At 42.3% G+C, this 24,841-nt stretch overlaps 8 protein-coding genes across 8 annotated transcripts; 2 read left to right on the forward strand and 6 right to left on the reverse strand.

The window, feature by feature from the left end:
* Positions 1-16: 16 nt before the first annotated feature.
* On the forward strand, positions 17-1,176 carry BCR41DRAFT_307758 (palmitoyl-protein thioesterase; the record flags this gene model as incomplete). Its single annotated transcript, XM_022020876.1, has 3 exons — positions 17-595; positions 691-858; positions 1,021-1,176. 3 exons carry the CDS (start codon positions 17-19, stop codon positions 1,174-1,176), a joined length of 903 nt encoding a protein of 300 aa, XP_021880145.1.
* A 107-nt stretch (positions 1,177-1,283) lies between these two features.
* Positions 1,284-5,393, reverse strand: BCR41DRAFT_423166 (hypothetical protein). The gene is made up of 4 exons (XM_022030261.1): positions 5,048-5,393; positions 3,158-4,939; positions 2,646-3,046; positions 1,284-2,552 (listed from the first exon to the last, which is right to left on the reverse strand). The coding sequence occupies exons 1-4, from the start codon at positions 5,177-5,179 to the stop codon at positions 1,586-1,588; spliced, it is 3,282 nt and encodes a 1,093-aa protein (XP_021880146.1). The 5' UTR covers positions 5,180-5,393; the 3' UTR covers positions 1,284-1,585.
* A 107-nt stretch (positions 5,394-5,500) lies between these two features.
* BCR41DRAFT_423167 (hypothetical protein) lies at positions 5,501-6,380 on the reverse strand (the record flags this gene model as incomplete). Its single annotated transcript, XM_022030262.1, has 3 exons — positions 6,254-6,380; positions 5,746-6,016; positions 5,501-5,706 (listed from the first exon to the last, which is right to left on the reverse strand). The coding sequence occupies exons 1-3, from the start codon at positions 6,344-6,346 to the stop codon at positions 5,501-5,503; spliced, it is 570 nt and encodes a 189-aa protein (XP_021880147.1). The 5' UTR covers positions 6,347-6,380.
* A 282-nt stretch (positions 6,381-6,662) lies between these two features.
* Positions 6,663-10,982, reverse strand: BCR41DRAFT_324237 (armadillo-type protein). The gene is made up of 11 exons (XM_022021539.1): positions 10,685-10,982; positions 10,399-10,516; positions 10,215-10,278; positions 10,013-10,118; positions 9,783-9,919; positions 9,422-9,697; positions 9,103-9,318; positions 8,550-8,958; positions 7,315-8,429; positions 7,051-7,203; positions 6,663-6,944 (listed from the first exon to the last, which is right to left on the reverse strand). The coding sequence occupies exons 1-11, from the start codon at positions 10,704-10,706 to the stop codon at positions 6,765-6,767; spliced, it is 2,796 nt and encodes a 931-aa protein (XP_021880148.1). The 5' UTR covers positions 10,707-10,982; the 3' UTR covers positions 6,663-6,764.
* BCR41DRAFT_101403 (hypothetical protein) lies at positions 10,601-10,990 on the reverse strand. Its single transcript, XM_022019310.1, has one exon. It carries the CDS (start codon positions 10,952-10,954, stop codon positions 10,709-10,711), a length of 246 nt encoding a protein of 81 aa, XP_021880149.1. The 5' UTR covers positions 10,955-10,990; the 3' UTR covers positions 10,601-10,708.
* Positions 10,991-11,370: 380 nt separating this feature from the next.
* BCR41DRAFT_356240 (Gar1/Naf1 RNA binding region-domain-containing protein) lies at positions 11,371-12,995 on the forward strand. Its single transcript, XM_022024611.1, has 5 exons — positions 11,371-11,566; positions 11,714-11,797; positions 12,228-12,506; positions 12,606-12,674; positions 12,760-12,995. Exons 1-5 carry the CDS (start codon positions 11,527-11,529, stop codon positions 12,894-12,896), a joined length of 609 nt encoding a protein of 202 aa, XP_021880150.1. The 5' UTR covers positions 11,371-11,526; the 3' UTR covers positions 12,897-12,995.
* A 536-nt stretch (positions 12,996-13,531) lies between these two features.
* Positions 13,532-15,183, reverse strand: BCR41DRAFT_101456 (hypothetical protein). Its single transcript, XM_022019311.1, has 3 exons — positions 14,509-15,183; positions 14,002-14,366; positions 13,532-13,652 (listed from the first exon to the last, which is right to left on the reverse strand). Exons 1-3 carry the CDS (start codon positions 14,849-14,851, stop codon positions 13,632-13,634), a joined length of 729 nt encoding a protein of 242 aa, XP_021880151.1. The 5' UTR covers positions 14,852-15,183; the 3' UTR covers positions 13,532-13,631.
* A 6,055-nt stretch (positions 15,184-21,238) lies between these two features.
* BCR41DRAFT_356245 (armadillo-type protein) lies at positions 21,239-24,738 on the reverse strand. The gene is made up of 10 exons (XM_022024612.1): positions 24,436-24,738; positions 24,056-24,155; positions 23,731-23,825; positions 23,562-23,594; positions 23,347-23,448; positions 23,052-23,267; positions 22,856-22,926; positions 22,664-22,762; positions 22,136-22,537; positions 21,239-21,992 (listed from the first exon to the last, which is right to left on the reverse strand). Exons 1-10 carry the CDS (start codon positions 24,640-24,642, stop codon positions 21,317-21,319), a joined length of 2,001 nt encoding a protein of 666 aa, XP_021880152.1. The 5' UTR covers positions 24,643-24,738; the 3' UTR covers positions 21,239-21,316.
* Between the last annotated feature and the right edge of the window lie 103 nt (positions 24,739-24,841).

The raw sequence follows: 24,841 nt of genomic DNA on the forward strand, positions 1-24,841 counted from the left end.
CATCGCAAACAACTCCATGCGTTCGCTCGTATTTACTCTTGCACTCTCAGTTTCTGTTGCGCTCGTTGATGTCGCAATAACGGTCTTGGCTGCTCCCACTCCTACTTCTGATAGTCCTATAAAGAAATCTGGACCTCGTCCTGTGGTGTTTTACCATGGCATGGGTGACTCTGCACACTCCAAGGGCATGCTCCAACTGTTTGACTCTATCCGTGCACTCGCTCCTGAAATCTTTATCCACAGTGTATCTCTTGCTTCATCCGAGGCAGATGACCAACGTGCAGGCTTCTTTGGCAATGTGAATCTTCAGATAGAACAAGTCTGTCGACAACTCAAAGATCTTCCAGACCTCAAAGATGGGTTTAATGCTGTCGGGTTTTCTCAAGGAGGACAATTTTTACGTGCCTATATTCAACGTTGTAATGATCCTCCGGTCCATAACTTGATCACAGTAGGGTCACAACATGGCGGGGTCGTTGATATCCCTGGATGTCTTTCTCCAGATCCCTCTTGTCGTCTGATGCGTTCCATTGCCAGAGGTGGTGTCTATAACGGATACGTAAGAGAACGTATCGTCCAGGCACAATATTTCAAGGTGACACTCTATACTCTTTGTACCTTATTAAAAAAAAAAAAAAAAAAAAAAAAAGGTTCAAAGTACTGATTCGATATTTCATAATACATCTTTAGGACCCACACAATCTGCAAACCTACCTTGAAAGAAACATCTTCCTTCCAGACATCAATAACGAATTAGAATCCAAGAATGCTACCTACAAAAATAAACTCACCAGTATCAACAAATTGGTTATGTTTATGTTCCTCCAGGACATTACTGTCAAACCCAAAGAGACCGCTGTGAGTCGACCTTTTTTTTTTTTTTTTTTTTTTTTTTTTCCTTCCAATCAATGCGTTTTACATTTCTCTCTTTACATATCTTTTTTTTTTTTTTTTTTTTTTAATATCATCGTGGCAGTAACAGACTTATTGACCCTTTCTCCTATTTATTATTGTTATTAGTGGTTTGGTTTCCAAGACGAAAATGGCGAGATTATAGACCTAAAAGATCAAGATCAATATAAACAAGACTGGTTAGGTCTCAAGACCATGGACCGAGCCGGAAAACTTGTGTTCGACGTCATGGAAGGCGAACATGTAGGTTACTATCTGCCTTAGTGGCAACATGAAAAAAACAAAAAAAAAAAAAAAAAAAAAAAAAGATAAATACTAATATGTATTTTTTTTTTATCTGGACATATTTGGGACAATGCTTTAATATAACTACAGATGCAATTCTCGCTTGAAGACTTTGCAGAAAAGATCACAATTCCATATCTTCTTGAAATTGAAGACAGTATCATCAACAATCGCTTGAAAAGTCAGGAAACGTACGATAAACACAGTGGAGTTAGAAAACACTACTATTGCAATGAAATCTCTGACCAATCCAAAATCACTGTCGACTGGGAAGTTAATCAGCAGCAGCAACAGCAACAAATCTTGTAAGACGTCCTTATATAGGTGTTATAAATAGTGCACTTGAACTAAAATCAATGTCCCATGATATCTGTGCGAAATCCATCCGTTATGCAGACTCACTTGAGAGTATCGACATAAAGTCCATAATGTGAATGACAGTTGGGTTCTGTTGAGACATATCCTGCTGCACGACCACAACCCAATGTTGCTCTGGCTGTACTGCAAATTGTATATGCTTACGCTCCATCAACGAAACAGATATCAAGTTAATCGACCTCTCAGGCTGTCGCAATAGGCGACTATGGCCAGAGTTAGGGTCAGATTTCTCCGTCAGTCGGGATGGTATTTCTGAAGGGTTTCCTGATCCTGAGAGTGTCAACACTGGGGTATCCCTCTGCTGGGGGCATTTAGATCCGTCTCCGGGAGAGGGATACGGCGAAGATGAGAAAAGATCAGGTGGGCTTGACAATGTTGATACGCCAGAGAAAACGTCCGCTTCTTCCTCACGATCAGCCTTGTCTCGTTTTACTCTCTGTGGCACTTTTTCCTGATGAATTGAATCACTGGCTTGTTGAGGTTGTTGTGATGGTTCACTCCAGAAAGAAGAAAGATCGAGGCGTGGCGGCGGATCCATGACTGACAACTGGATCACTGGTTCCGATTTCAAAATGTCCCACACACGCAAGGCATCTTTTCCGTTTTGTTTGACACTACAGGTAACAAACCGTGGTGTTGATGCAGCAAAAGAAATGGATGCAGATCCCTGAAACTTGTGCACAAGCTCAATAAGGTTGCCCTTTATCACAAACAAAGCACAACGATCAACTTCATTCCTGTCAGAATCATCCACTTCAGTATCACACGTCTTGAGGACTGCTAGGATAGGCCATTGAGAGTATGGTATACCCTCCGAATCCAAGATGTGTTTGTACTGTTTGAAGAAGTGTGTTGGAACGGTTGCGAACATAACCTCTGGTATTTGACGATTTAATGAGGAGTAACGAGGAAGAGATGATGGCAAGACGAATGAGGTATCTACGATTGATACTGGTTTTGTATGGTCGTTCAAATCCCTGCGATTGAAAGAAAAAACAAAATGGTCAGAATTTGCACTTCCCTTAGTCACGTAAATATTTGTAGTAAAAGACATGTCCATCTCGTGTTACCATAGAACTAATTCGTGTTCACAAGATGCAAGAATCAGTGATGAAGCATTGCGAATACTGAGAACAGAATTCACAGGCCCTCGGGCTCCAGGAATAGACATCATCAGTGGTGATACTTTTGAAGTGACAGGATCATCATCGTTCGGGATAGGTATAAGACAAATTGATCCTGGCTTATCTGCAGCGAATACGAGTTGATATGAAGCCTCAGCACCTTGATTTTGCGCGTTGACAACTAGGCTTCTACATAATAAAAAAGGTTTTGTTCCAGCCCATGAAACTTGTTTATAGTTGGTCGTTGAATCCTTCCAGTCGTCAACACCGTCCAAAGATACTTTTATAAATGACTGCTCAATCGGGTTCAAGAGAATCGCGAATGAATCATCCGGTGCAAATATGAGCTAAATGATAGAGGATGACAGATGGCTGATTTAGGAAATTGCGGTGAAATATAGAAGTTGTTTTTTTTACGAGCAATTAACCACAATGAACACAAAGCCACTGGAACATACCTGCATTGGAGACATAAACTCCTTGCTCACCTCTAAATATTTAAACCACCTGCTCTCCGAGAGACTGTCACCAATCAACCGCAAAAACCGCACATGCTGGTTTGTTTCTATCGCGATCCATTGCTTAGTATATCCGCACACGGCTGAGACCACACCACTCTCACAATCCTCTATACACCAGACGCCGTCAGCATAACGGGTGCTCTCCATGATACCAACATCAGATTTAGATCCCTGAGTAGCAACGAATGTAGTTTCTGTCGAAGGCAGAGCAGAGTCTATATGCTCATCTGGGTGCCTATCTTCGGCCAACAAATCACTCAAAGTCATTCTCTCTTCCGTAGTCTGATCTTCTAGATCCTCAGGCGCACCATTTGACAGGAAGTCAGGCATGGGTAACGTTGGTTCATCTCCATGTAGGTCCACAATCGCATTATGCACAGGAGAGTTGCTAGTCACGGCCGTCGTCGTCTCATTTTCTTCCTCGGGAAGATCATCAAGCAAAAAGTTTGGCGCTGGAAGTGTTGCTTCTTCTTCGTTCGAGTCCTCTGAGTCTGGTATGATTTCATAATCCACTACAGGTATACGGCGCACAGGTGATGCTTTTTCTGATTTGATATATGGGTCAAAACTGGCAGCTGGGTCATCATCCTCCACGCTAGCCAAGATCTCTATCACGGAGTCTTTGCTCTTTCTTGGAGCTCGAATCGATGTAGAGACATTTACAGCTAGGTCATTGGCCTCTGCTTCGCTATTTTGTTGAGAGAGATCATACGCCGGGGTTTCTGGCTGCTCATACTCCTCTGTTTCCACATCTACAGGTGGGTGATTTGTTACATGTTCCTGAGATATCTCCCTTTTGTCCTGTGGCCCCAATGTACTTTCCAGAGGAGTTTTAAAAGATACTACTTTGGTTGAAGGTTGCCTTGAGTCTATTCTAGAACGTTGCAATTGAGGTCGTTGCGTACCCTGATTTGATAATGCCTTGGAGGTAGGGGTAGCGGCAGTGGTAGTGGATTTCAATGTTGACTGAATAGTTGGGTTTTTCAAGGTTGATTCATGAATCACACCCTTGTCCTTTCTATTCCTCTGTTTAGTATTGGTGTTGACGTTGGCTGTATTGACAACATTGGTGCTATCTCCAAGTGCTTTCCTTTTTGGCTTTGAAGAAGTCGAATCAAGCGGATTCCTATTCTCCTTGTCCGAATCATTTGCATCACCCTCTTGAGCTTTTGCGCGAGCCCTCTTCTTCCGTGGCACATTTTCAGGATCTTGATAGATTTCGATCTTGGGTCGCTTCTTGTTGTCTCCTTTCTTGGCTGTATTTCCTACAGATTCACGACTAGAAGCTGCAGTAGTTGACGCCTGAGTCAAGTTTAATGGACCAGTATTCGACTGCAGTGGTTCCGTCTTAGCTGCTGATTGTTTGTTATCTGTACTTGCCGTTGCTGGACCTGCCTTGGACATGGGTTTAGCTTTGGTTTTAGCTTTCGCTTTGGCTTTAGCTGGAGCCTCAAGGGCAGGTATATTGCTCTGTGATTGGATAGTCGTACGTTGTGATGGAAAAGCTTCAGTATTTGGTCGTGATGACGCGATTGTCTCCCTATCTGTCAGTGCAGTTGAGGTTATGACAGGCACTCCACGTCTTCTTTCAGTACTCTTTTCATTGGGTTCGCTGGTGAGGACTGAGGGAGCGCGTTGGGAGTATCGGAGAAGATTTGGCAACAGTTTTTCTTTGATTTTCTCAAACTCTTCTAGCTCATGCGCTGTCAATGCTCGTGTCTGTATAACAATTTATCACATATAAAAAAAAATAAAAAAATAAAAAATAATTAAACGGACGTCTTTGAGGCTTTCTGTGTTCGGATGTACAGTGAGAGTTGATTCTACCTGTCTGGTGATGATGTACTGCTTAATGTTCTGTTGAAGCACCAGCATCTCTGCACCAGATAAAACTGGAGCTGTTGTCTCCGAAGTAGACGATTGCGCCAACGCATTTGTCTTCCGTCTACTTGCACTCATAATAGGCTTCTACTGCCAGGTGACGTTGCTACTGCAAATCAAACGATTAAACGACCGACAAAGAAAGTGAATGGGTAAGAAACTCTACTACTCCAAATACAACTTGTGCTCGTTGTTATTGTTGTTGTTGTTGCTTTGAAACAGGTATTTCAGAAAGAGCGGACAAGAGCCGTGAGGGACATGACAAAAAGGAAAGGTTCAGAAACCAGCTCTGTCGTAAAGACTTTTTTGGCAGATTTTTCTGTTTTTATTTTTTATTTTGGCATTCATTTGCCACTTGTAACGCGATGTCTGAGCTTAGAAGTTCATGAAAAAATATTCCTACTTAAACTGGAAGTGAGCCTTAGTATTTATGTCAAGCTCATCGTTGCAGTCGCTTCCCTTCCATTCTATATATGATGTACAACTCTCAACAGCCTCCTTGACTTTCCAAAGCGAAGGAGTCAAGGCCACAGACAAGGGCACCTCCACCCCTTTAGGCACCAGCAATAGGATACCGTCAATCACCTGAGCAGTCTTGATGTCTGCTAGAGTAACGCTATGACCAACATAATGACCCTAATTACCGTTCTGCTTTAAGTGTTCTTCATGGCTTGAGATCCAATTCGCAAGGACTTCCTTTTGAAACTTATTAACCTCCTCTTCCACTAGAATCTCGGGACTGGCAGAGAGCACTTTAAGTCCAAACAACTGCTGCAACGTCTCTGCGCTATGGAGGTATTGGTCGATTAGATGCTCCTCCCAGATATTTGATCCTAGCAACTTGAACTTTGGAACAAGATAGCGCTCAATTGTATTTGATTCTACTAACTCTAATGTAGCGCCCGAAGAGGTCTTCTCATTAACCACAGGTACAGCACGGAAAGGAGTCTAGGGCTTTTGCTTTGGCCAGTCCTAGTCATACAACATAAGGGTAAAAAAAGTTCATTTTTGGTTGATAGCTTTTGTGCTATAAAACAATTTTGTATTCAGTCTATTCAATCTTACAACCGTAAGCTTCCCCCAGTTGGTGCCATGGTATGCAAGAATGTTTCGAATCAACTCGGTGCGACCTTATATGGGAGGGTACAGGACCTGGAAATATAAGTCCGTAGAGTTGAGAGAAGCCTCAGCAAGATCTATCGACGAACCTCTTGTAACAATAGGAAGGGCGCTAGGAGAAGGCATTGATGGAAGGAGGGGAAAAGAGAATGAAAAAGAGACGGAAGTGGGGTCTTTGGAGAAGGAAGAAGAATGGGATGGTTTATTTATGCAGCCAAATTTTTTATATTCGCTCCAACTTTAAGAATTTGACCCCATTTTTTGAAGTCCAATATAATCTTTTATTCGAAACAACTTGCGCTGCATGAGTCGCATCATAAAATCCAACCAGGCCACCATTCTCTACTAGAACATTGTCGTGTACAAAACTGAGATAGTGTCTTTATTCCCATGGATTCTTCACACTAATAGCGACATTTTATTCTGGCATCTATTATTGAATGCTTTATCAATGTTTTATTGTACTTTTTACTTTTTACTTTTACTTTTTATTTTATTTTATTTTAATCCGGCTTGATAACAGAAGGAGAATCATCACGTTTACTTAGTTTCGATCAAATGGATAGGTAAATGGTTCTGGCATAGGCGCCTCCTCCTCTTCCACTTCCATCTTGTTGTCTGAAGCAGGAGCTGCAGCGCCAGCAGTTGTGGCCCTCGTTAAGAGCAGCATCTCGGGTTCACCGGGCCTGTTGTCCAACAGTACTACAATGCCACCAGTAACATCCTATTTTCAAATTCACAGTCAGAATGCATCTTATTAATAATAGCTTCTTTCCTCACAGATTTTTAAAACGCTATTAAGGAAGTTAAGGATAATCAACATCATGTACCTTCTTGACTGGGACATAGCGCGCCTCCTTGTCGAATGAGATGTATTTAAGTTGAGCAGGAAGAACACGTGCAAGGTTGCCTAGCTTCTCTGACTGAGGCTCTTTTTTAGGCTTGGCTGCGGCTTTAGCTTCTTCATCCTTTGCCTCCTCTGACTAATGACATGTCACAAATTGAGAAAAAAAAAAAAATTAGTATGGCTGACGGTCTATCTCTGGGTCACAGAGCACATTCCAATAATAAGAATGATCAGCCTTTGAACTCACCTTCTCCTCCGGCTTCTCGTCTTCTTCCATGGCCTCTGGTTCTGCTGTCTTTGCCTTCTTAGCCTTGGCCTGGGCCTTAGCTGTTGTTGACAAAACTGCTGTAGCCACCTTTTCCACAACAGTGGCAGTTGGGGGCTTAGTAGGTGGAATGTATGCAAATAGAGAAGGCCTTGCGTTTGACGTAAATTCAATCGTTGGCATATTCAAGTCAGCGTTCACTCCAATTATGGCAGTTGGTGTAAACGCCAAACTCAAGAAGTGACTGGCGGGGTACCAGTACCAGAATTGTGTGAACAGGGCTACACCAACAATAGCTGGCATGTTTGAATGACCAGAACGAGATTGCAACGAGATTGTGACATTTCTTCCACCTGCGTCAATGATACCCTGCCCAAGGACAGCTCCAAACTTGGTAAGAGCATCCTCATTCTTCTTCTTGATAACTTCCTCGTACATTGTACGAACAGCCGCAGACTTTGGGTTCTGTACTTCGTTCTGCTGCATCAAAATCATAGCCAATGCAATAAAAGCGCCTTGGCGGACAAAGTCCACATTGTCCTTAGCCATTGGTTCTAGCAGTTCGATTGCCTCAAGTGAGCCAGTTCCTGCGCAAGAGATTCCAAGGGCCAAGCACGCACCATAGCGCACATGTGGATTGTAGCTCTCAGAGAGGAGCTGAACAATGCGTGGCACCTGCTTATGGGATCGGAAAAGGATAAAACCGAGAGCGGTGACAGCCGCACGTCTTACATCGTCGTTGACGTCACTGACAGCAACATGTAGAAGGCGGCGAATAGCCTTGTTGTTTCCAGTACCACAGTAAGCCATAGCAATAGTGTACATTCCACCGTATCGCAAAATAGGATCCTTATCTGCTGCAAGCTTCTCAATCAAAACATCAGCCGCATCCTCCTTGCCGTACATCACCAGAGAGATACCCACTGCCAATCCGCGAATGATCTTCTCATGCTGAGTTTCATGTGCATATTGCAGCATCTCATCCAAGGCTTTTTCTGATGCGGTACCAAGCATCACCATTCCCATTGCGAGACCAGCAGCCTCACCACCAATCGCGCTGTCGCTGAAGAGGACGCTTCTTAACTCTTCATAGATATCTATATAAGCAGCATAGTAAAGTTACGGACACTTGCCTAGTCAATACCTGAGTGTTTAAACATAGTCTCAAAAAAAAAAAAAAAAAAAAAGTCAAACGTATTACCGAGCTTATTACTCACCATTGTTATCCGTTGCCATTCCTGCAGTTCCAAGACCCAAGCAAGCACCATGTTGCAATACCTCAATCTGTGTGTTTTTCAGGACCCCGCGCAAGTAGTCCAGAACTTCATCTCCATGGTTGGCATGAATGAGCCCGAGAGCAAAGAGAGAGCCTCCTTCCGAATAAGGGCTGGCTGTAACGCCGTCCTGTGGGAGATAAGGTGCAAGCATTGTCATTCCTTGAGCAAGATGACCTTTATGGATAACGCCCAGAGCAGCTGTCGCGCTGAACTTCGACCAGTTTGTGGCGCGAGAAAGCCACTCCAGGTTCTGTCTCAAGAAATCATCGCTCGTTGTACCGGCATTCATGAAAGCATTTGCAAATGTAACTGCAGAGTGGTAGATGGAAAGACGTGCATCGAGTACCGTCTAAATAGGTCGTGACAAAAAAAAATCATGAACCAGATACAGCAAACAATTTAAAAGTCAGCTTCACAATTTTCAACAACAATCACCTAACAATAATTAAAAAAAAAAAAAAAAATGAAGATAAAAAAAAAGTTCATGACTTACTTTGGAATTCTTGAGAATAAGCATATCTGTGTGGTTATTGCGACAAAGAAATTCCAATTGAAGTCTGATAGTCTCCTTCCCTGAAAGGATAGATTTGATTCTTTCGTACTTCTCATTAGGATCAGACGGGAGAGCAGTTGCCACTTTTTTCAAGTACTTTTGTGTAGCATTGTTCTCGAGATCAAATGCAAGCTGATACGCCATCAACAAATCAGTCTAATTAAAATACAAAAAATATAGTTTGTTATAAATGATGAAAGAGATAAAGCTCTAATAATCAACAAGCATAACTAAAGCAGTTTGACACCACGAAATTTACCTGCACATCAGTGTTGACAAGGCTTTGAAGCAACTCTGCACTGGCTTGATGATCACCCAGATGCACAAGGCATTGGTTGATGGAGACATAATCGGGTTCTTCCAACTTTCGGAACTGGTCAACGAGGAGCTGCAAGAGTGTGTTACGATATGTCTGGTCAAGAACAACCGTCATAGCCAATTCATACACATAAGGAAGAATGTTTGAGGGGCCGCCAGCCTTAATTGAGTATTCCACAACATCCAGACGGTGCGATTCCAACGCAATTCCTACGGCCTACGTAAATAGATATAATCTGACGGTCAATAAATATGCCAGTATGTGTACAGCACAAACCATGGTGAGATGCGCAGACTGTTACCTGCTTGTACTCTCCATCCTGGTAGCAGCGATCAAACATCTTTTCTACCACATCTTTGAGCCTGGGGTCCAAGGGTTCTGCACTTTGTTCTTGTTGCTCCTGAGTCCGGAGAGCGATATACTTATCGATACATTTAGCTAGTAGATAACAAATTAACAATAGTAAGTCAACATTAGCCTTGACCTCACGATCCATTAAAATGTTCATTGATAGCGCTCTTGCAGACTTACAGACAATAGTATCAACGTATTCCGACTTTAAGAAGAGGTCAAAGAGATTTCCAGCTCCAAGCGCAAAGTTGAGGGAGTCATCAAATTCGCCCAAATGATAGTAAACCTATGCCATATGTGGATTTTTAGGGCGCTAGTTAGATAAAAATTGTCTCCGGTCAGGCAGGCGCTTTCACACAATGCGGTTTAATCCGATCTGTACCTTGGAGGCAACCAATGCTGCCAACTGTCTATCCTTGAACTCAGTATCCTCGTACATAATTTCACTATGAATAAAACATTGACATAATATATGCTTGTCTATTAGACCGCTGTCCTGGCATTGCTGTCAAATGGCGAGTGTGAGACGATAAAGAACAGATCTCCCATGACTTTTCTTTGCTTACATCTTGGAAACTGAATCCGATATTTCTGCCCAAAACTGATCCACAAGCCCGTTCAGTTTTTGAAGGGCATAGACCTTAAGATCATCGTCCTGTTCATCGAGGAGAGCAATGACTCCGGCTTTATACGATAAAGAAGATATTCAAAAGACAAACAGATTAAAAACACGATTTAATTGTTGGATAGTGACAAGAAAGGCTCGATTGTCAATAGATTATGGCAATGAGCAACTTTGCAATACACAAGATATATAAGAGCGAATAGAATAAGGCGCATGGGGATCCGTACCAGCAGAAGTGAGTCCAACCATGGTTATAAGACGCTCTTGGGACGAGGGAGTAGGAGGTATGAATGAGGCAAGGAATCAAGTTGCAGTTGATAGAGCGATGTGTCGTCAAGAGAAGAAGAAAAGAGTGTCCGCAAGTAAGTGTGTGCGGAGCAAGGCTGTGAGAATGAAAAAGAAATAATGGAAGGAGCTATATCAATAAAAGAATGAATGTTTAGAAAATAAAAAGAAAAAAGTAATGGGTAAGAGAAGAAAAGAACAAGAAAGACCATGTCACTATGGAGTAGATGCAGAACTCAGTCATCACAGTGTACGCGTAACGCGACTTACTCCTCCCACTCATTTTCACACACAAAATTTCGCTAATACTACGTCACTGTTTAGAAAAAATACACCCCTCAAGCACCCTCTATACTGATAAAGTCAAGCTTTTTAGGTGGTAGTAACAATTATATGCAAGTCTACATTAACCACCAGTGAAGCAAAAAAAAAAAAAAAAAAAAAAAAAAAAGGCTGCCAAATTATCCAAACTTAAGAATCACCAATACTCTTTCAAACATGGAGTCTGAATACTGATATTGAAATATTTCAGGCTGGCAACAATAAAAAGGCAAATTGAATAGTCAATAACATAAGCCACTGAAAAAAAAAAAATGCTTGTACTTGAAACCTTCAAGTAACACCCACATCTCACACATGCAACTGAGTTCCTTCAGCTGATTCCACCATCACCCATCTCCATATAGGCACCACAGAAAAACAAAAGACTGCCTGCTCTTTCGCTTCGAGCTCCCTTGATTTTTTTTTCTTATTTTTTTCCTTAAACAATCTTATATAACACAGCATGAGCTTTAGAGGAGGTCGTGGTGGTGGAGCCCCAAGAGGTATATATTATTTAAATATCTACTCCAGTTTTTACCAGAAGACAAATAAGACTGGATGTGATTCCATTCATTATATTTACCTCCCGTCCATTGTGGGCCTATGTATTGATACGATTCGATCTTCTCATCCATGTATTTTTATTTTAGGCCGTGGCGGTAGTGCCCGTGGTGGTGGACGTGGTGGATTTGGTGGTGGTGCCCCTTCTTTCGGACCACCAGAATCTGTACTTGGTAAATGTCCTCTCATCTTTATATTGTCTTTTTTATTTTTATTTTTATTTTTATTTTTTTGTTCAATTAATCTCTCAATGGAGTAATACAAAATCTCTCGAACTTTGGACCTATCCAACAAATCATGGATCAATTGCACTCCAGGAAAGAGAAAATAATAAGATATCAAGCCAATACATTTGTCATTGGACGGATGGGTCATGAAAATCAAACTACAACCGTCTCTCGACAAGTTCCTAGCGAACATGGTGGCCCTATTACTTTTCTCATGGATAGACATGCATGACAACAGAAATCGGACTATATCGCTTTTCATACGCTGTGGTCCGAACAAGGAGCATTAGACTTGGCAAAAAAGGGATAATCTCTTTCTCTTCTCATTCTCATTCTATTTTCATTTTTATCTATTTATTTTTTCTATTCATTAAAGAAATGGGTCAGTTCACGCACGCTTGCGAAGGAGAAATGGTCTGTAAATCGACCAACTCTAAGATCCCATATTTCAATGCCCCCATCTACCTTGAAAACAAGAGCCAGATCGGAAAGGTCGACGAGATTCTCGGTCCTATGAACGAACTCTATTTTACAATCAAGCTTCAGGATGGCATGGTTGCAACCTCTTTCAAGCCCAATGACAAAGTCTTCATCGCCCCTGATAAGCTCTTACCTTTGGAGCGCTTCTTGCCCAAACCCAAGGCCGTCGGAAAAGGTATGTCGCTAAAAAAAAAAAAGAATTATATTACTGTTACTATTACTATAAAAATATATTCTGATCCTTCATACCTTTGCTTCATGATTCATTCGATAGTTGCTAAGCGTGGAGGCATGCAAGGCATGAACGCTGCACGTGGTGGACGTGGCGCAGCCCGCGGTGGTGGTAAGTTGAGCCGCTTAAAATTTTATTACAAGTATTCTATATTTGAGACGCTTGTTGATTGCTTTTTCTTTTTATTTTCTTCTAGCTCGTGGTGGTCGTGGTGCTCCACGTGGTGCTCCTCGCGGTCGTGGTGGTTTTAGCCGTGGTGGCGGTGGCGGTGGTGCCCCTCGCGGTCGTGGCGGCTTCAGCCGTGGTGGCGGTGGCGGTCGTGGCCGCGGATAAATATCCAGCTTTATGAGTTTGTGTGGAGATCTAGGGTATTATCGAAGTATAAAGATATTTGCATATTGTTTTCATTTTTCACTATTTTATTGAGCTTGGTATTAAACATATTTTATAAAAAAAAAAAAAAAAAAAAAAAAAAATCTTGGTTTCGAAGAGGGGAGGAAATGAAGGGTAACAACAAGAATAATAGCGATAACAAAAAGAAAAAAGACAATTGAAAATGTTATAAATACATGAGAAGAAGGAGTATGGAGTATGAAACTAAAAGGGAAAAAAAACCAAAAAAGAAATACAACTCCTATTTAAGCAAATCGCCAAATCTTCAGATATTAGCAAGTGTAAAAACAGTGCCAACAGAACCAACCACGACGCCTGCAAGTGCTGCTACAACTATAGCACGCTTATTACTAGGACTAACTGGTGGATCCTGAGGATCAATTAAAGCTCGCTTCCTCTTTCCTGTGGACACTGTTGTAGTTTGTGATTCGTGCTCTAGTGTGAAAGAAGTATTCATGATCTAAAAAGAAGTATAAAAAAAAATGTGAGTCGTCTAATTCATAATACATATTTCATCTACGGGAACATGTGCATGAGTATGGCACTTTCTCTCCAAGCTTACCTCTGCTGGTATGGTGGTGAAAGTTGATGTAGTTGTGGTCGCCTCAATAATTTCCATGCGTTCGCGCTGAATTGATTCACACTGAACGTCTTCATCAGGTTTCAGGTCAGGCTCTAGTTCACATTCCTCCTTGCCTAACACAGGTGAACCATCAGCATTGTCTTCATCTTCAACCGTGCCTATCTTATCAGAACCACCGCAACTGAATTCCGTATCAAATTCATTCACGACAGTATTCTCGTGAATAGTGTCGTCTCCATTTTGCAAAACGCTATTGCACATGTCGGAATACTCTGTGCTGCTACTGCTACTACCATCAATACCATTGGTGTCAAGGGGTGTAGTTGCTGCCGAAACTTCACTACTGAACTCTCCAAAATCCATTTCACTAATTCCGTTCATAACGTTGCTCTTGATTCGGATTATCAAATTCAATGGTCGATATGGAATCTCCTTTCGAACTACATCACGTCCTAGTCTTACATGGTCATTGTCTTGCAAGACTCGACTTTGGATCCTTTCCTCGTTCACAAATGTTCCATGTGTCGATCCTCTATCTTCCAGGATCAGCTGGCCATCTACCTCATACACAACAGCGTGTACTTTACTGATGACTTGATTAGGGAACAACCCATCATCAGATCCATTCTCTGCTTGCGCAGATCTTCGTTTATCCTGAGCCAACACTTGTTGTACTCGAGCCAGACGACTGACACCAGACGAAGGGGCTCGCCCAAGTACCAATTGCGAATTGGGTTTAAAACAAAATTTACGAGCCAAAGGCAGAGTCTCTAAAGGAGCTTGTTCCAGAATCTCGAAATAGACAGCCACTTCTTGGTCGTCCAAACCTGCATTTTTTTTTTTTTTTTTTTTTTTTTTTGGAAACACAAATATATGTACATCTTATATTAATAAACCTTATTGATAAAGCGCATGTTACCTCGAACACACACTTGTCTTGTTGTTATGAGTAGCCTTAGAGAAGCTTACTTTGAGAAAGTATCTCGTCATCGGGAGTAGCAAGCCAGACGATATCCTCTTCCTCTTCTCCTTCTTCTTCTCCTTCTTCTTCTTCTTCTTCTACTTCTCCTTCATCCTCTTCCTTTCCTTTCACTCCTGCTTTTTTTTCTTCTTCCTCTTCATCCATTTCCTTGAGCCTGCTGGCTGCGCCCTGTTCAGATGTGGTATTATTCAGGTTTATCACTAAAGGCTCATTAAGCAGGTGTGAGAATCTAGAAGGAATAGGAGCTGCGCCAGACAGACTTTCTGGCCATCGTAAGTGACTGCTACGCTCTTGAGCAGAGTTGGTCGGAGTTGTGGGTTGCAAAAACATGGCTGAAGTCAAGAGAATAAAAAGTGAGACAAGTCCTTTTGAGGTGTTATAAACAAGGTGTGTTGAGATGAAGCGAGCTGGGTCTTTTGGAATGGAAAACAAATGTAAAAAGTCAATGGTAGATGAAGTAAGGAAAAGAGGGTGTGAGGGAAAGGACCTGAGAGGTCTAAGGGATGTGAGTGACAGAGGGAAATTCACAAGTGAGCAAGCAAGTAGGGCTAAGAGTAATAGAGCTAATTGTAGAAGGGAAAAAAGTGAGCCGCATAATCACCTCAACCTTTTTTAAACGCGTCCTTAAACTTTGTGGCAGAAACCTCTCCACTCAATGCAGACACAAAAATGCAATTGCAATAATGCTTTTTAACTATTTTTTTTTTTTTTCCTCCTTTTCACAATGCTGGATAAATTGGATTCCACTGTCCTAAACAGCAAGTGTGGGTCGCCTAAATGCATAGATTGTTTCGACATCAGTGGCGACGTTTGGCGTTGTAACGAAAAACATATTTCAAACAAGTCATCGTCATCCGATATATCATCCATTCCTTGTTATATTCCCTGTTATCAGTTCACATGCAGCAACTTTTATTTCTGCTACTACTTCTTTCCAAGCCTGTGTCTGTAAAACAATAATAAAGTGTTCACTACCATTTTTCTTTTTGCCTTTTTTGTCGGTGAAAGAACTTGACACTGCACCACCTTGGTAAAATCGTGGTTACATCCGGCTTTGATGGCCATGGTTAATTTAAGTATAGTTTGTGGACGCCCCATTTTCTTCATTTTAGCCGTTAAATACAACTGGAAAACAGATTCATAGAACATTTACATGTGAGTAATTGAAGCATCTTAGCCATGCGATCTAATAACACAGTCTCATCCTCTTTACTTTTTTTTTTTTTGACGCCCTCAAAATCACAATAGGGCAAAAGGACAGAACTGAACTCAAAAGAAAAATGGACAACTTCGTTTTTTTTTTTTTTTTTTTTTTTTTTTTGTTCAATAAGTAAGATGAATAGGATACTTCAAATAAATAAAAATAGATAAAGTAAAATGAAGGAGCTCTTAAGATGGTAGGAATGACGGTATGATCATCTCAAAAGTATAAATGAATTAGTCATAAAAACCCTGGGGGATATAGGATACTATGCAAAAAAAAAAAAGAGAAAAGAGAACACCAAATACACAAGCTACTTAGATGTAGTGAATACTGCCTTGTTGACTGTGGGGTGAACCAGTTCCACCAGAAGGTGTAGGCATGGATCCACTTGCTGTGCCGAACGGACCGCCGCTTCCACCGCCACCTGCACTCCCAGCAGCTCCACTTCCACCGCTAGCACCATAGCTAGAAGAGATCTCACGTCCGTCTGAACTTGATTCATGGTAACCATCGTGAGCATGAACACCTGCCAAACCAGAGGAAGCGCCAATTGCAGCACTCGTGCCAAAGGCCATAGGTCCAGAGTGAAGATTGAGATTGGAGCGGTTAGCAGGATGTTCCATCATCTCAGGTGCGACGACAATGTGGCCAGCCACAGGTGCACCACCAGGCAAGTTACGCACTGAACCGTACGAGCCATGAGATCCAGAACCTTCGGGTTGACGAGAGCTGTATAAATGTCCAAGATCGCCGCCTGCTCCAGCTGCGCCTGCTCCAGAGGCAGCGCGTGACACAAACCGGCTGTTAGGGTTTTGGAGGCGACGCGATTGACGTCTAAACATGATAAAGAACACACCCGCAATCAACGCAAGAGCTGCCAAACTTCCCACAACCACGCCGACTGTGGCTCCTTGACTCAATCCATTCTTAGATACGCCTGAGCCGTCAAGACCATTGCCACCATCACCGGCATTGGGGCCAGGAAGGTTTGTGTCACGTCCGATAGGAACGATCGTGCCACTGATCATCGTCACTGACTCGGTAGTTTGGGTGAGAATAGGCTGGGTTTCGCTTGCCACTGTTGTAGGGATCACGACCGTGTCCGTGGTGGGAATAACAATGTTTGAAGTGGGGGTCAAAGAAGGCTCAATAGTGGCTGTTGTTACTGGGACTTCTGAGGAGGAAGATGGGCTCACTGGCTCCGTCGTGACCGGCACTTCCGTGCTCGAAACTGGAGCAGAGGTTTCTGTAGCTGTAACAGGAGCTGATGTCTCTGTAACAGGAGCTGATGTCTCTGTAACAGGAGCTGATGTCTCTGTAGCTGTGACAGGAGCTGATGTCTCTGTAGCTGTGACGGGTGCGGAGGTCTCTGTGGCCGTGACAGGAGCGGAAGTCTCTGTAGCTGTGACAGGAGCAGAAGTCTCTGTAGCTGTGACAGGAGCAGAAGTCTCTGTGGCCGTGACAGGAGCAGAAGTCTCTGTAGCTGTGACAGGGGCCGATGTCTCTGTGATCGTGACAGGAGCCGATGTCTCTGTAGCTGTGACAGGAGCAGAAGTCTCTGTGGCCGTGACAGGCGCGGAGGTCTCCGTAACAGGAGCTGATGTCTCTGTAGCTGTGACAGGAGCAGAAGTCTCTGTGACCGTGACAGGAGCGGAAGTCTCTGTAGCTGTGACAGGGGCCGATGTCTCTGTGATCGTGACAGGAGCCGATGTCTCTGTAGCTGTGACAGGAGCAGAAGTCTCTGTGGCCGTGACAGGCGCGGAGGTCTCCGTAACAGGAGCTGATGTCTCTGTAGCTGTGACAGGAGCAGAAGTCTCTGTGACCGTGACAGGAGCGGAAGTCTCTGTAGCTGTGACAGAAGCTGATGTCTCTGTGGCCGTGACAGGAGCGGAAGTCTCTGTAACCGTGACAGGAGCTGATGTCGCTGTAACCGTGGCAGGAGCTGATGTCGCTGTAACCGTGGCAGGAGCTGATGTCGCTGTAACCGTGGCAGGAGCTGATGTCTCTGTAGTGGCAGTAATAGGAACGGAAGTTTCTGTAGCTGTGATGGAGACCGATGTCTCCGTAACCGTAACAGAGGCAGAGGTTTCTGTTACTGTAACAGGAACCGATGTCTCCGTAGTGGCAGTAATGCCTGTAGAAACAGAAGAGCTTGGAGATTCCGAAAGTGTAACAGTGGGACTTGGTGTAATAGTTGGTGTGACAATAGGGCTCGACATTTCCGTAGATGTGGCTGTGATCGTGCTAGTATCCGTCACCATAGATGTGCTCGTAATATTGTCAGTAGAAGTGATTGTGCTGACTGAGGAAGTAGGAGTTTCGACCGTGGTTGTAGTGAAAGGAGCGCTAGATGAGGTCGTCATGGGGATTGTCGTCGTCGTTGTGGTTGTCGTCGTTGTGGTTGTCGTCGTCGTGGTTGTCGTAGATGACGAGGCTGGGTTTTTAGTCGTATTGTCTCCATTGCCAGGATCGGGGTTCTCATCGCCTGGCTCTGTTCCTTCATTGTCAGGTTCGGTTCCTATATCAATTTCGGTTCCCCCTTTGTCAGGTTCGGTTTCTCCTTTCTCAGGATCAGTTTCCCCTTTGTCAGGCTTGGTTTCTTCTTTATCAGGCTTGGTTTCCTCTTTATCAGGCTTGGTTTCTTTATCAGGTTTAGTTTCCTCTTTGCCAGGGTTATTTTTTTCTTTACCGGATTCAGTTTCCTCTTTACCAGGGTCAGTTTCTTCTTTGCCAGGTTCAGTTTCTTCTTTGTCGGGTTTGTTTCTCCCCTTTTCAGGTTCAGTATCACCATTGTCAGGACTGGGATCGGCGTTAGGATCCTCATTGTCTTCCACGGCCATCACACCAACACCTCCTTCACTTGGATCAGCATTTTTGACATGATGTTGCCGCTCCTGCCGCTGCTGCCGTAGGACATGGCCAGGAACGGTTACAACGCGGGTGGTGGTTGAGGGAGAGGCGGGAGCAGTCATGGATGGAGCTTCGGTCAAAGTACGGGGAGTATCATTTGAATGGCCTTTGCGATGAGGGACAGCCTCTGTCTTTGTAGGTACGGGCTTGTTTGCCTCAAGTGAGGCAGAGTGCTCTGCACGGCGCCTGACTGCGCCAGGTGCTCTATGTCTGAAATAAAAACCTGGAAGAGACATTGTGTACAGTCTCGTATTTTGTTATCTATGTAATCTGTAGAATAGATGGATAAAGATAAACACATTACTGTCAGAATTAGTGGCAATGAAGACAACATGTCAAAGAAGGAAGTCGTTGCATCTGCGGCAACTGTCTTTTTTTTTTTTCCTCGTTCATAAAAAAAAAGGGGAGAAAATTCAGGAACAAAGTCTTGAAATGAATTAATAAAAGAAAGACTAGCCTGTTTGAGATCCATTAAAAGTTTAACGATGTGTGCCTGAAAATTACAGCATTCAAATTTTATATACAAGCATGATCGTAGATAATAATAATAATAAAATAAAAAAGGGCGGAAATTGATAGAAAAATAAATACTCTCAGGCAGGCATCATGCTTTGTGTTTGAGTTTGTGTTTGTGAAAATAAGGGCCAGAGTAAAGGGCTGAAGAGAGTGCGTATAAAAATGTGAACGATAAAAATAACAAATGGTAATTAAATTGACAAGGGCTAATAATAACAACCACACTAATCCAAGAAACAAATGATTAGATTACAAACAAAATATAATACACCTTCCCATTTGGAGACAACATTGACAATTTGCATGAACATGAACATGAATAATGGATGAGAAAGAGCGAGGACAGGAGAAGAAAAGAGAGAGAAAGAGAAAGTGTGTGTGTGTGGAGTGGAATGAGTCAGATCTTGTTGCTTTTTTTACCTTCTCCAGTATGTGGAGGGAGAATGGGTGAGAGATAAAAAGACAGAGAGAAAAGATGGGGGGAAAGAAGAGAGAGAAAGAATGATGGTGCAGGCCGTGAACAAGGGCGAGGGCGAGGGCGAAGGAAGAAGGGCAAAGGAATGCAGGTACAGGTAGTGTAAATGTACGAAGGTTTGTATAAGGTATGGAGCCAAGCTGGGTGGTCGTTGTAGGAATTAAAATCGTAAAAAGAAAGTAAAGAGGCTGGGCTTCTGAATGAAGGTGGACGAAGTGGATAGATGGAATGAGGAGACGGAGAGAATGTAAGAATGAGAGATGGAGTAGATGACGCGGATGGTGGAGGAGAGAAGTAGAAAGGGAGGATGGACGTGAGAAAGAAGGAAGGGAAGGGAAGGAGAGCGTGAAAGAAGGCCACAGCACAGGAACAAAAAAAAAAAAAAAAAAAAAAAAAAAAAAAGAAAAGAAAAAAGAAAAGAGAAAAAGAGATGGATAGCAGGGGCATTGAGCACAGCATAGCAAGTGGATGGGCGCGCTTTCTTAATCACCCAATCTGTTCATCCCAAACTTCAAAGTACCCAATTGTTTGTTTTGAATTCTATTTGTTCCATGTTGAAAATGTTGCATGTTCAATGTTACATTGCTTTTGCTTTCTAATTATTTCACCGCCACTCCTCAACTCCTCTGCAAATGTATGTCTTCTTTCTTCCTCTTTCTCCCTTTCTTTCTTCTTTCTGTAGGCACATGTATAATGAATTCGACTTTACTCACCTACAGCCAGCTTTGAGTTAAAGACAAGGAAAGATAGGCGCACGCATTTCATTCTCATCACCCACCCACATTCACACACTACTCTGCATGATTTGCATCTACTGCTTCGTGTACAAAAGAAAAAGAGCACAAAAAAAAAAAAAAAAAAAAGAGCAGTTTACAAAAACAAAGAGAGCCTGCAAAGTATCAAAAAAAAAATTTTTTTCCATTCTTCCGCCAGTCTGTTCCAAACAGGATAAAATACTCACGAGCAAAGGCGTATCACCCTATTGAGCCTGGCCAATATCACTGACGCATCCTTGCATCCTTCCTGGTTGGTCTTTTTTATCTACTGTATCAACAAGTGTCGTCTTCTGTTTTGATTTGTACCCCCATTCAAAGGAATGCGGCGAGGATACACTGGATAAAAAATGACGATGGCTCATTAATTGGAAAGAGAAAACCTAGACCTACAAATTAATATTCGGATCTCTAATGTATAACTTCATCTCTCAATCTAACCGTCGTGACACACGCGTATTCTCTTTTATTTTTATTTTACTATCATTATTATATATCTGTATAAATATACTTGTATATACCATTTTGAAAATGAGGTTGGAAAACCACAGTCAAACTTAAAGGCTCATTCTTATTCTTATTGGTCTGTTTGAACTGTTCGTCCAATCCTTCACGCACAGCCAAGCATGTTCTTATTATCTCATGTTTATTCATCCTCCTTTCAGTTCTGCTAGTTTTGCCATAAACTTCTGCGACAATCCCAATTCTATGGATTAGTACTGATAAAACTGACTTGATTGTCAAGTACTCACATAAAATACTCATCATTAATAAAGAAATCGACTTTTAACAAACAGGGTAACTAATATAATTGTAGACTAAAAAAAAAAAAAAAAAAAAAGGATTCCGAACGCTGACAACTGTTTTGCAAAGTAGAAGAGGGGCACTAAAGAGCCAGAGGCCAGCCAAGGTGGCTCCTATGTGAGATTCATACGACTCACACGCTCCTCCATTTCATCGATATCAAAGTCTGTACTAGGCTTATTCGATACACCACGGGTCGTATAGTATCCACTCTTGTACCCATGTTCCTCATCATCAAACTCATCTTCATGTTCTTCATCGTGGTCGTCCGTACCATACTCATCGCGTGGAGGTCGATTGCCAGAATGGCCCCCTTGCTGACGTTCTCCGAAGAATGGTCCAAATCCATCGTTATCCGGTCCAAATTCAAAGAAATTATCCAGAATTGTCTCCACTCGCTTCTTAACAGATGGACCAAGCGGCGCCATAACCGATGATGGTTTGGGACTACCATCTGGTGCAAATCGAAGGTGTTGCAATGGACGGGGCGTCAGTTTGAGATTATCGAGATGTCGCAGATGAAATTCTGCTGGTGTTTGACTTGATAGCTTAAGTAGCTCTAGCAGAATCGTCCCGCCCTCACAATCATTTACCCAAATCTTCATAAATTGTTCCTTAGGATAATGTTCATTGCACCTTAAAACGTTGAATATGATGTCCAGCAACTTCGTCAAGAGAGCAGAGTGTCGTAGGCCAACAGCTGGAAGGATATAGTTTGCTTTGCGAGCCGGACGAGGATCGATCAACTGAGCAATAGATGGAAGCAGATCAAGGCGATAGACAAGATGCCTATGATGACATTTAAGATATACCATGCCGTTGTTAATGCTCCACAATTTCCAACAGAAAAGTTTAGCAATAAGCTCCTCGTAGTATGCGCTTATTATTATTATTATTATTATTATTATTACTGTTGTTATTTTTTCACATACCCTGTAATATCAAGATCCAGTACACTGGTTGCATTGCTAACCACCCAAGCAGCCTCGCGCAAAACTCGCCAGTCTCCACCTTCGTCGTGACCCTCTGTGCCCTCTGCAAGTTCTTCGCCTCCAATATCTCCTCTCCGAAGGACGTCTAAAACACGACGCATCACATTACCATTGTCCTGGATGGTGACTTCCCGCACTTGATCTGCTGTGCCTGCAGTAATATTAGAGATGCCCAGCAGTGCATCCCGACGAATGGTACTGTTATGATGACCCAACATCTCCTCTGATCCTAGGACTGGAATCGCCTCCGCATCAATCAAGAGTTGAGTATGGTGCTCTGGACCAGAAGCAATATTAATCAGTGATCTGAGAGAAGGAACTTGGATCGTAGGATGAGGCTCGCTATGTTTCCATGCATGCACAAATTCAACTTAGTCTTCAAATAATAATTTAATTTATCCGGAAAAAAATAAAAATAAAATAAAATAAAATAAAAAAACAACATTGCAGCTCCCTGCAGTCGCTTACCTTAGCAACGCCACGAAACGTGCGCACAGCTCTCGATCAATAACAACAGTATCCAGATTCATCTTGTGCGTGCCATTGAGGATTCGACACATTGCCCAGCTAGAATGCAAAGAAACCGAGATTAATATGCATCGTTTGTATATCTCGATTATAAAGAGCTTCCTATAGCTCCATTATTTTATCAACACTTGCCATGTATCTGCCAGAATTTCCACATCGTCGGAATACATGAGACGACGAAGTATTGGAAATGCAGGCGTAACCTAAAGGTCGTAATTGCATAGGATACCGTAAATTCGCCTTAAAAATAAATCTCTGGGATGACTGATAATGATAGACTGCCGGTTGGTATTCCAAATGCTATATCCGAATAGGCGTCTGTTTATACCTGTAACCACTCTGGTGCACAACGACCGCTTCCCCTGCAGAGGTTGGAGACGCACCATACAGCAATCCTCAAAATCATATATTTTTGATCCTTGGCAACAGAGGGATCCTCACACATCTCAATGAGCTGTATGATCACTTCCAAAGCACCAGATCCTAGAATGAGATCACGAAATGGAGGACCGTCACCTGATATGTTTCCTAGCGCCCAAATGGTCTAAAACAGAAAAATTAGCTCGATACCCATGACACAGCCCAAGATCTGTGCTGGAAATAACCGAGAGTGGTCTCTATACCTGTGTTTGAACATGAACGCATCTGGACACGCGAAGATTATGAATTAATGGAGCCAAGATACCAGCATTGACAAGTCTTTCTGTTTGTTGAGTGGTTCCTGCCTAGATAATGAAAGCAACACAAAAAGAGTTGATCAGTCCTTGATCAATGATTTATCAGGAGAAGAAAAAAAACTGTTTCAGCTCCAACTGGTAGCGGCTTTTCATTGACTTACAGCAATGTTTGTAACAACCCACGCAGTTTCATACTAGGCAAGGCAAGATGAAAAAGTAGTGATAGCAAGAGGGTCAAAAAAAAAAAAAAAAAAAAAAAAAAAGTAAATATCCTAGATCTTCCCTTAATGCCTCTGAAATTGATCACGGACTAGATATTCTAAGCCATACTTGAAGATCCGGACAGTCGCTCATGTTCAGAAAGGTGATGAAAAAGTTAATGCAGTCCAATGCCAGCACATTATCAATTCTTGGCAGTACATCCTCTAATAAAAAAATGAGTATGATGGTCAGTAGAGCTGAGTTAGCTTGGCTTTGTCATCTAAATCAAACAGTAAGTATCAAGCAACAAGCATTGTACTTGGCCATTATTGGCCAGATGAAGAGAGAAAAAAAAAAGCGTGGGACCCTTGCTTATGGGTCCAAAAGTCAAACATGTCTTTTCACGGTTGAACAAAGGGATTACAAAAAAAAAAAAAAAAAAAAAAACACTCACGTAGTGATAAGTACTTGCGGATTCGCACCATGGCTAGCAACTGCTGCTCATATACTCCAGAAGCTAACAAATTGTATAAAGGTTGCGCAAATGTCGGTAGCTACCAAAAGATTTTTTTTTTTTTTTTTTTTTTTTTTTTTTCGTAGAAAGAAAAATAAACCTCAGTTATGAATGAATATGCCTTGCCTCTTCCTTTGGCAGTTAAAAAATAACAGCATTATCACCACTAATCAATGCTGCCATTGCGGTCGATAGATTGTCAGCAGGCACCCACAGCAAATACAGTGTCGTTGCTTATCGAAAGGAGCAACTGCCACCAAAAAAAAATAAAAATAAAAATAAAAAACAATAAAAATAAGAATAATGAACATTATGATTACCATTGTGGAGATATCTGCCATATTCATCTCGTCAGGAATGGTCGTTGAAGGATTCAATGTGACATTAGACAACTTCCGATTGAGCTGTTCAATAAGATCCTCTTCTTCCTCCTGCTCAAACCCATGGTCTCTCGAGGAATGAGAACCTTTCTGTTTCTGTTGTGAGATTCCACGTGGTTTGCTGGTTGTTGGCGAGAGTGTCAACATGGTGGACAAGGTGAACAAATGAGAATGGTTTATGGATCGGGATTGGCTGTATGCGAATGCGGGATGTGTGTAGTTTCTTTTTCTTTTTTTTTTTTTTTCTGTCCTCAGAAGAGATGAATCAGAAATAAAGCCAGCAAGTTACAACGCAATAAAGGTTACAACAAGCAAAAAAAAAATAAAGAGAGAGAGAGAGAGACAG

This window comes from Lobosporangium transversale (assembly GCF_002105155.1).
Source record: "Lobosporangium transversale strain NRRL 3116 chromosome Unknown BCR41scaffold_25, whole genome shotgun sequence".
Taxonomy (NCBI): Eukaryota; Fungi; Mortierellomycota; class Mortierellomycetes; order Mortierellales; family Mortierellaceae; genus Lobosporangium; species Lobosporangium transversale.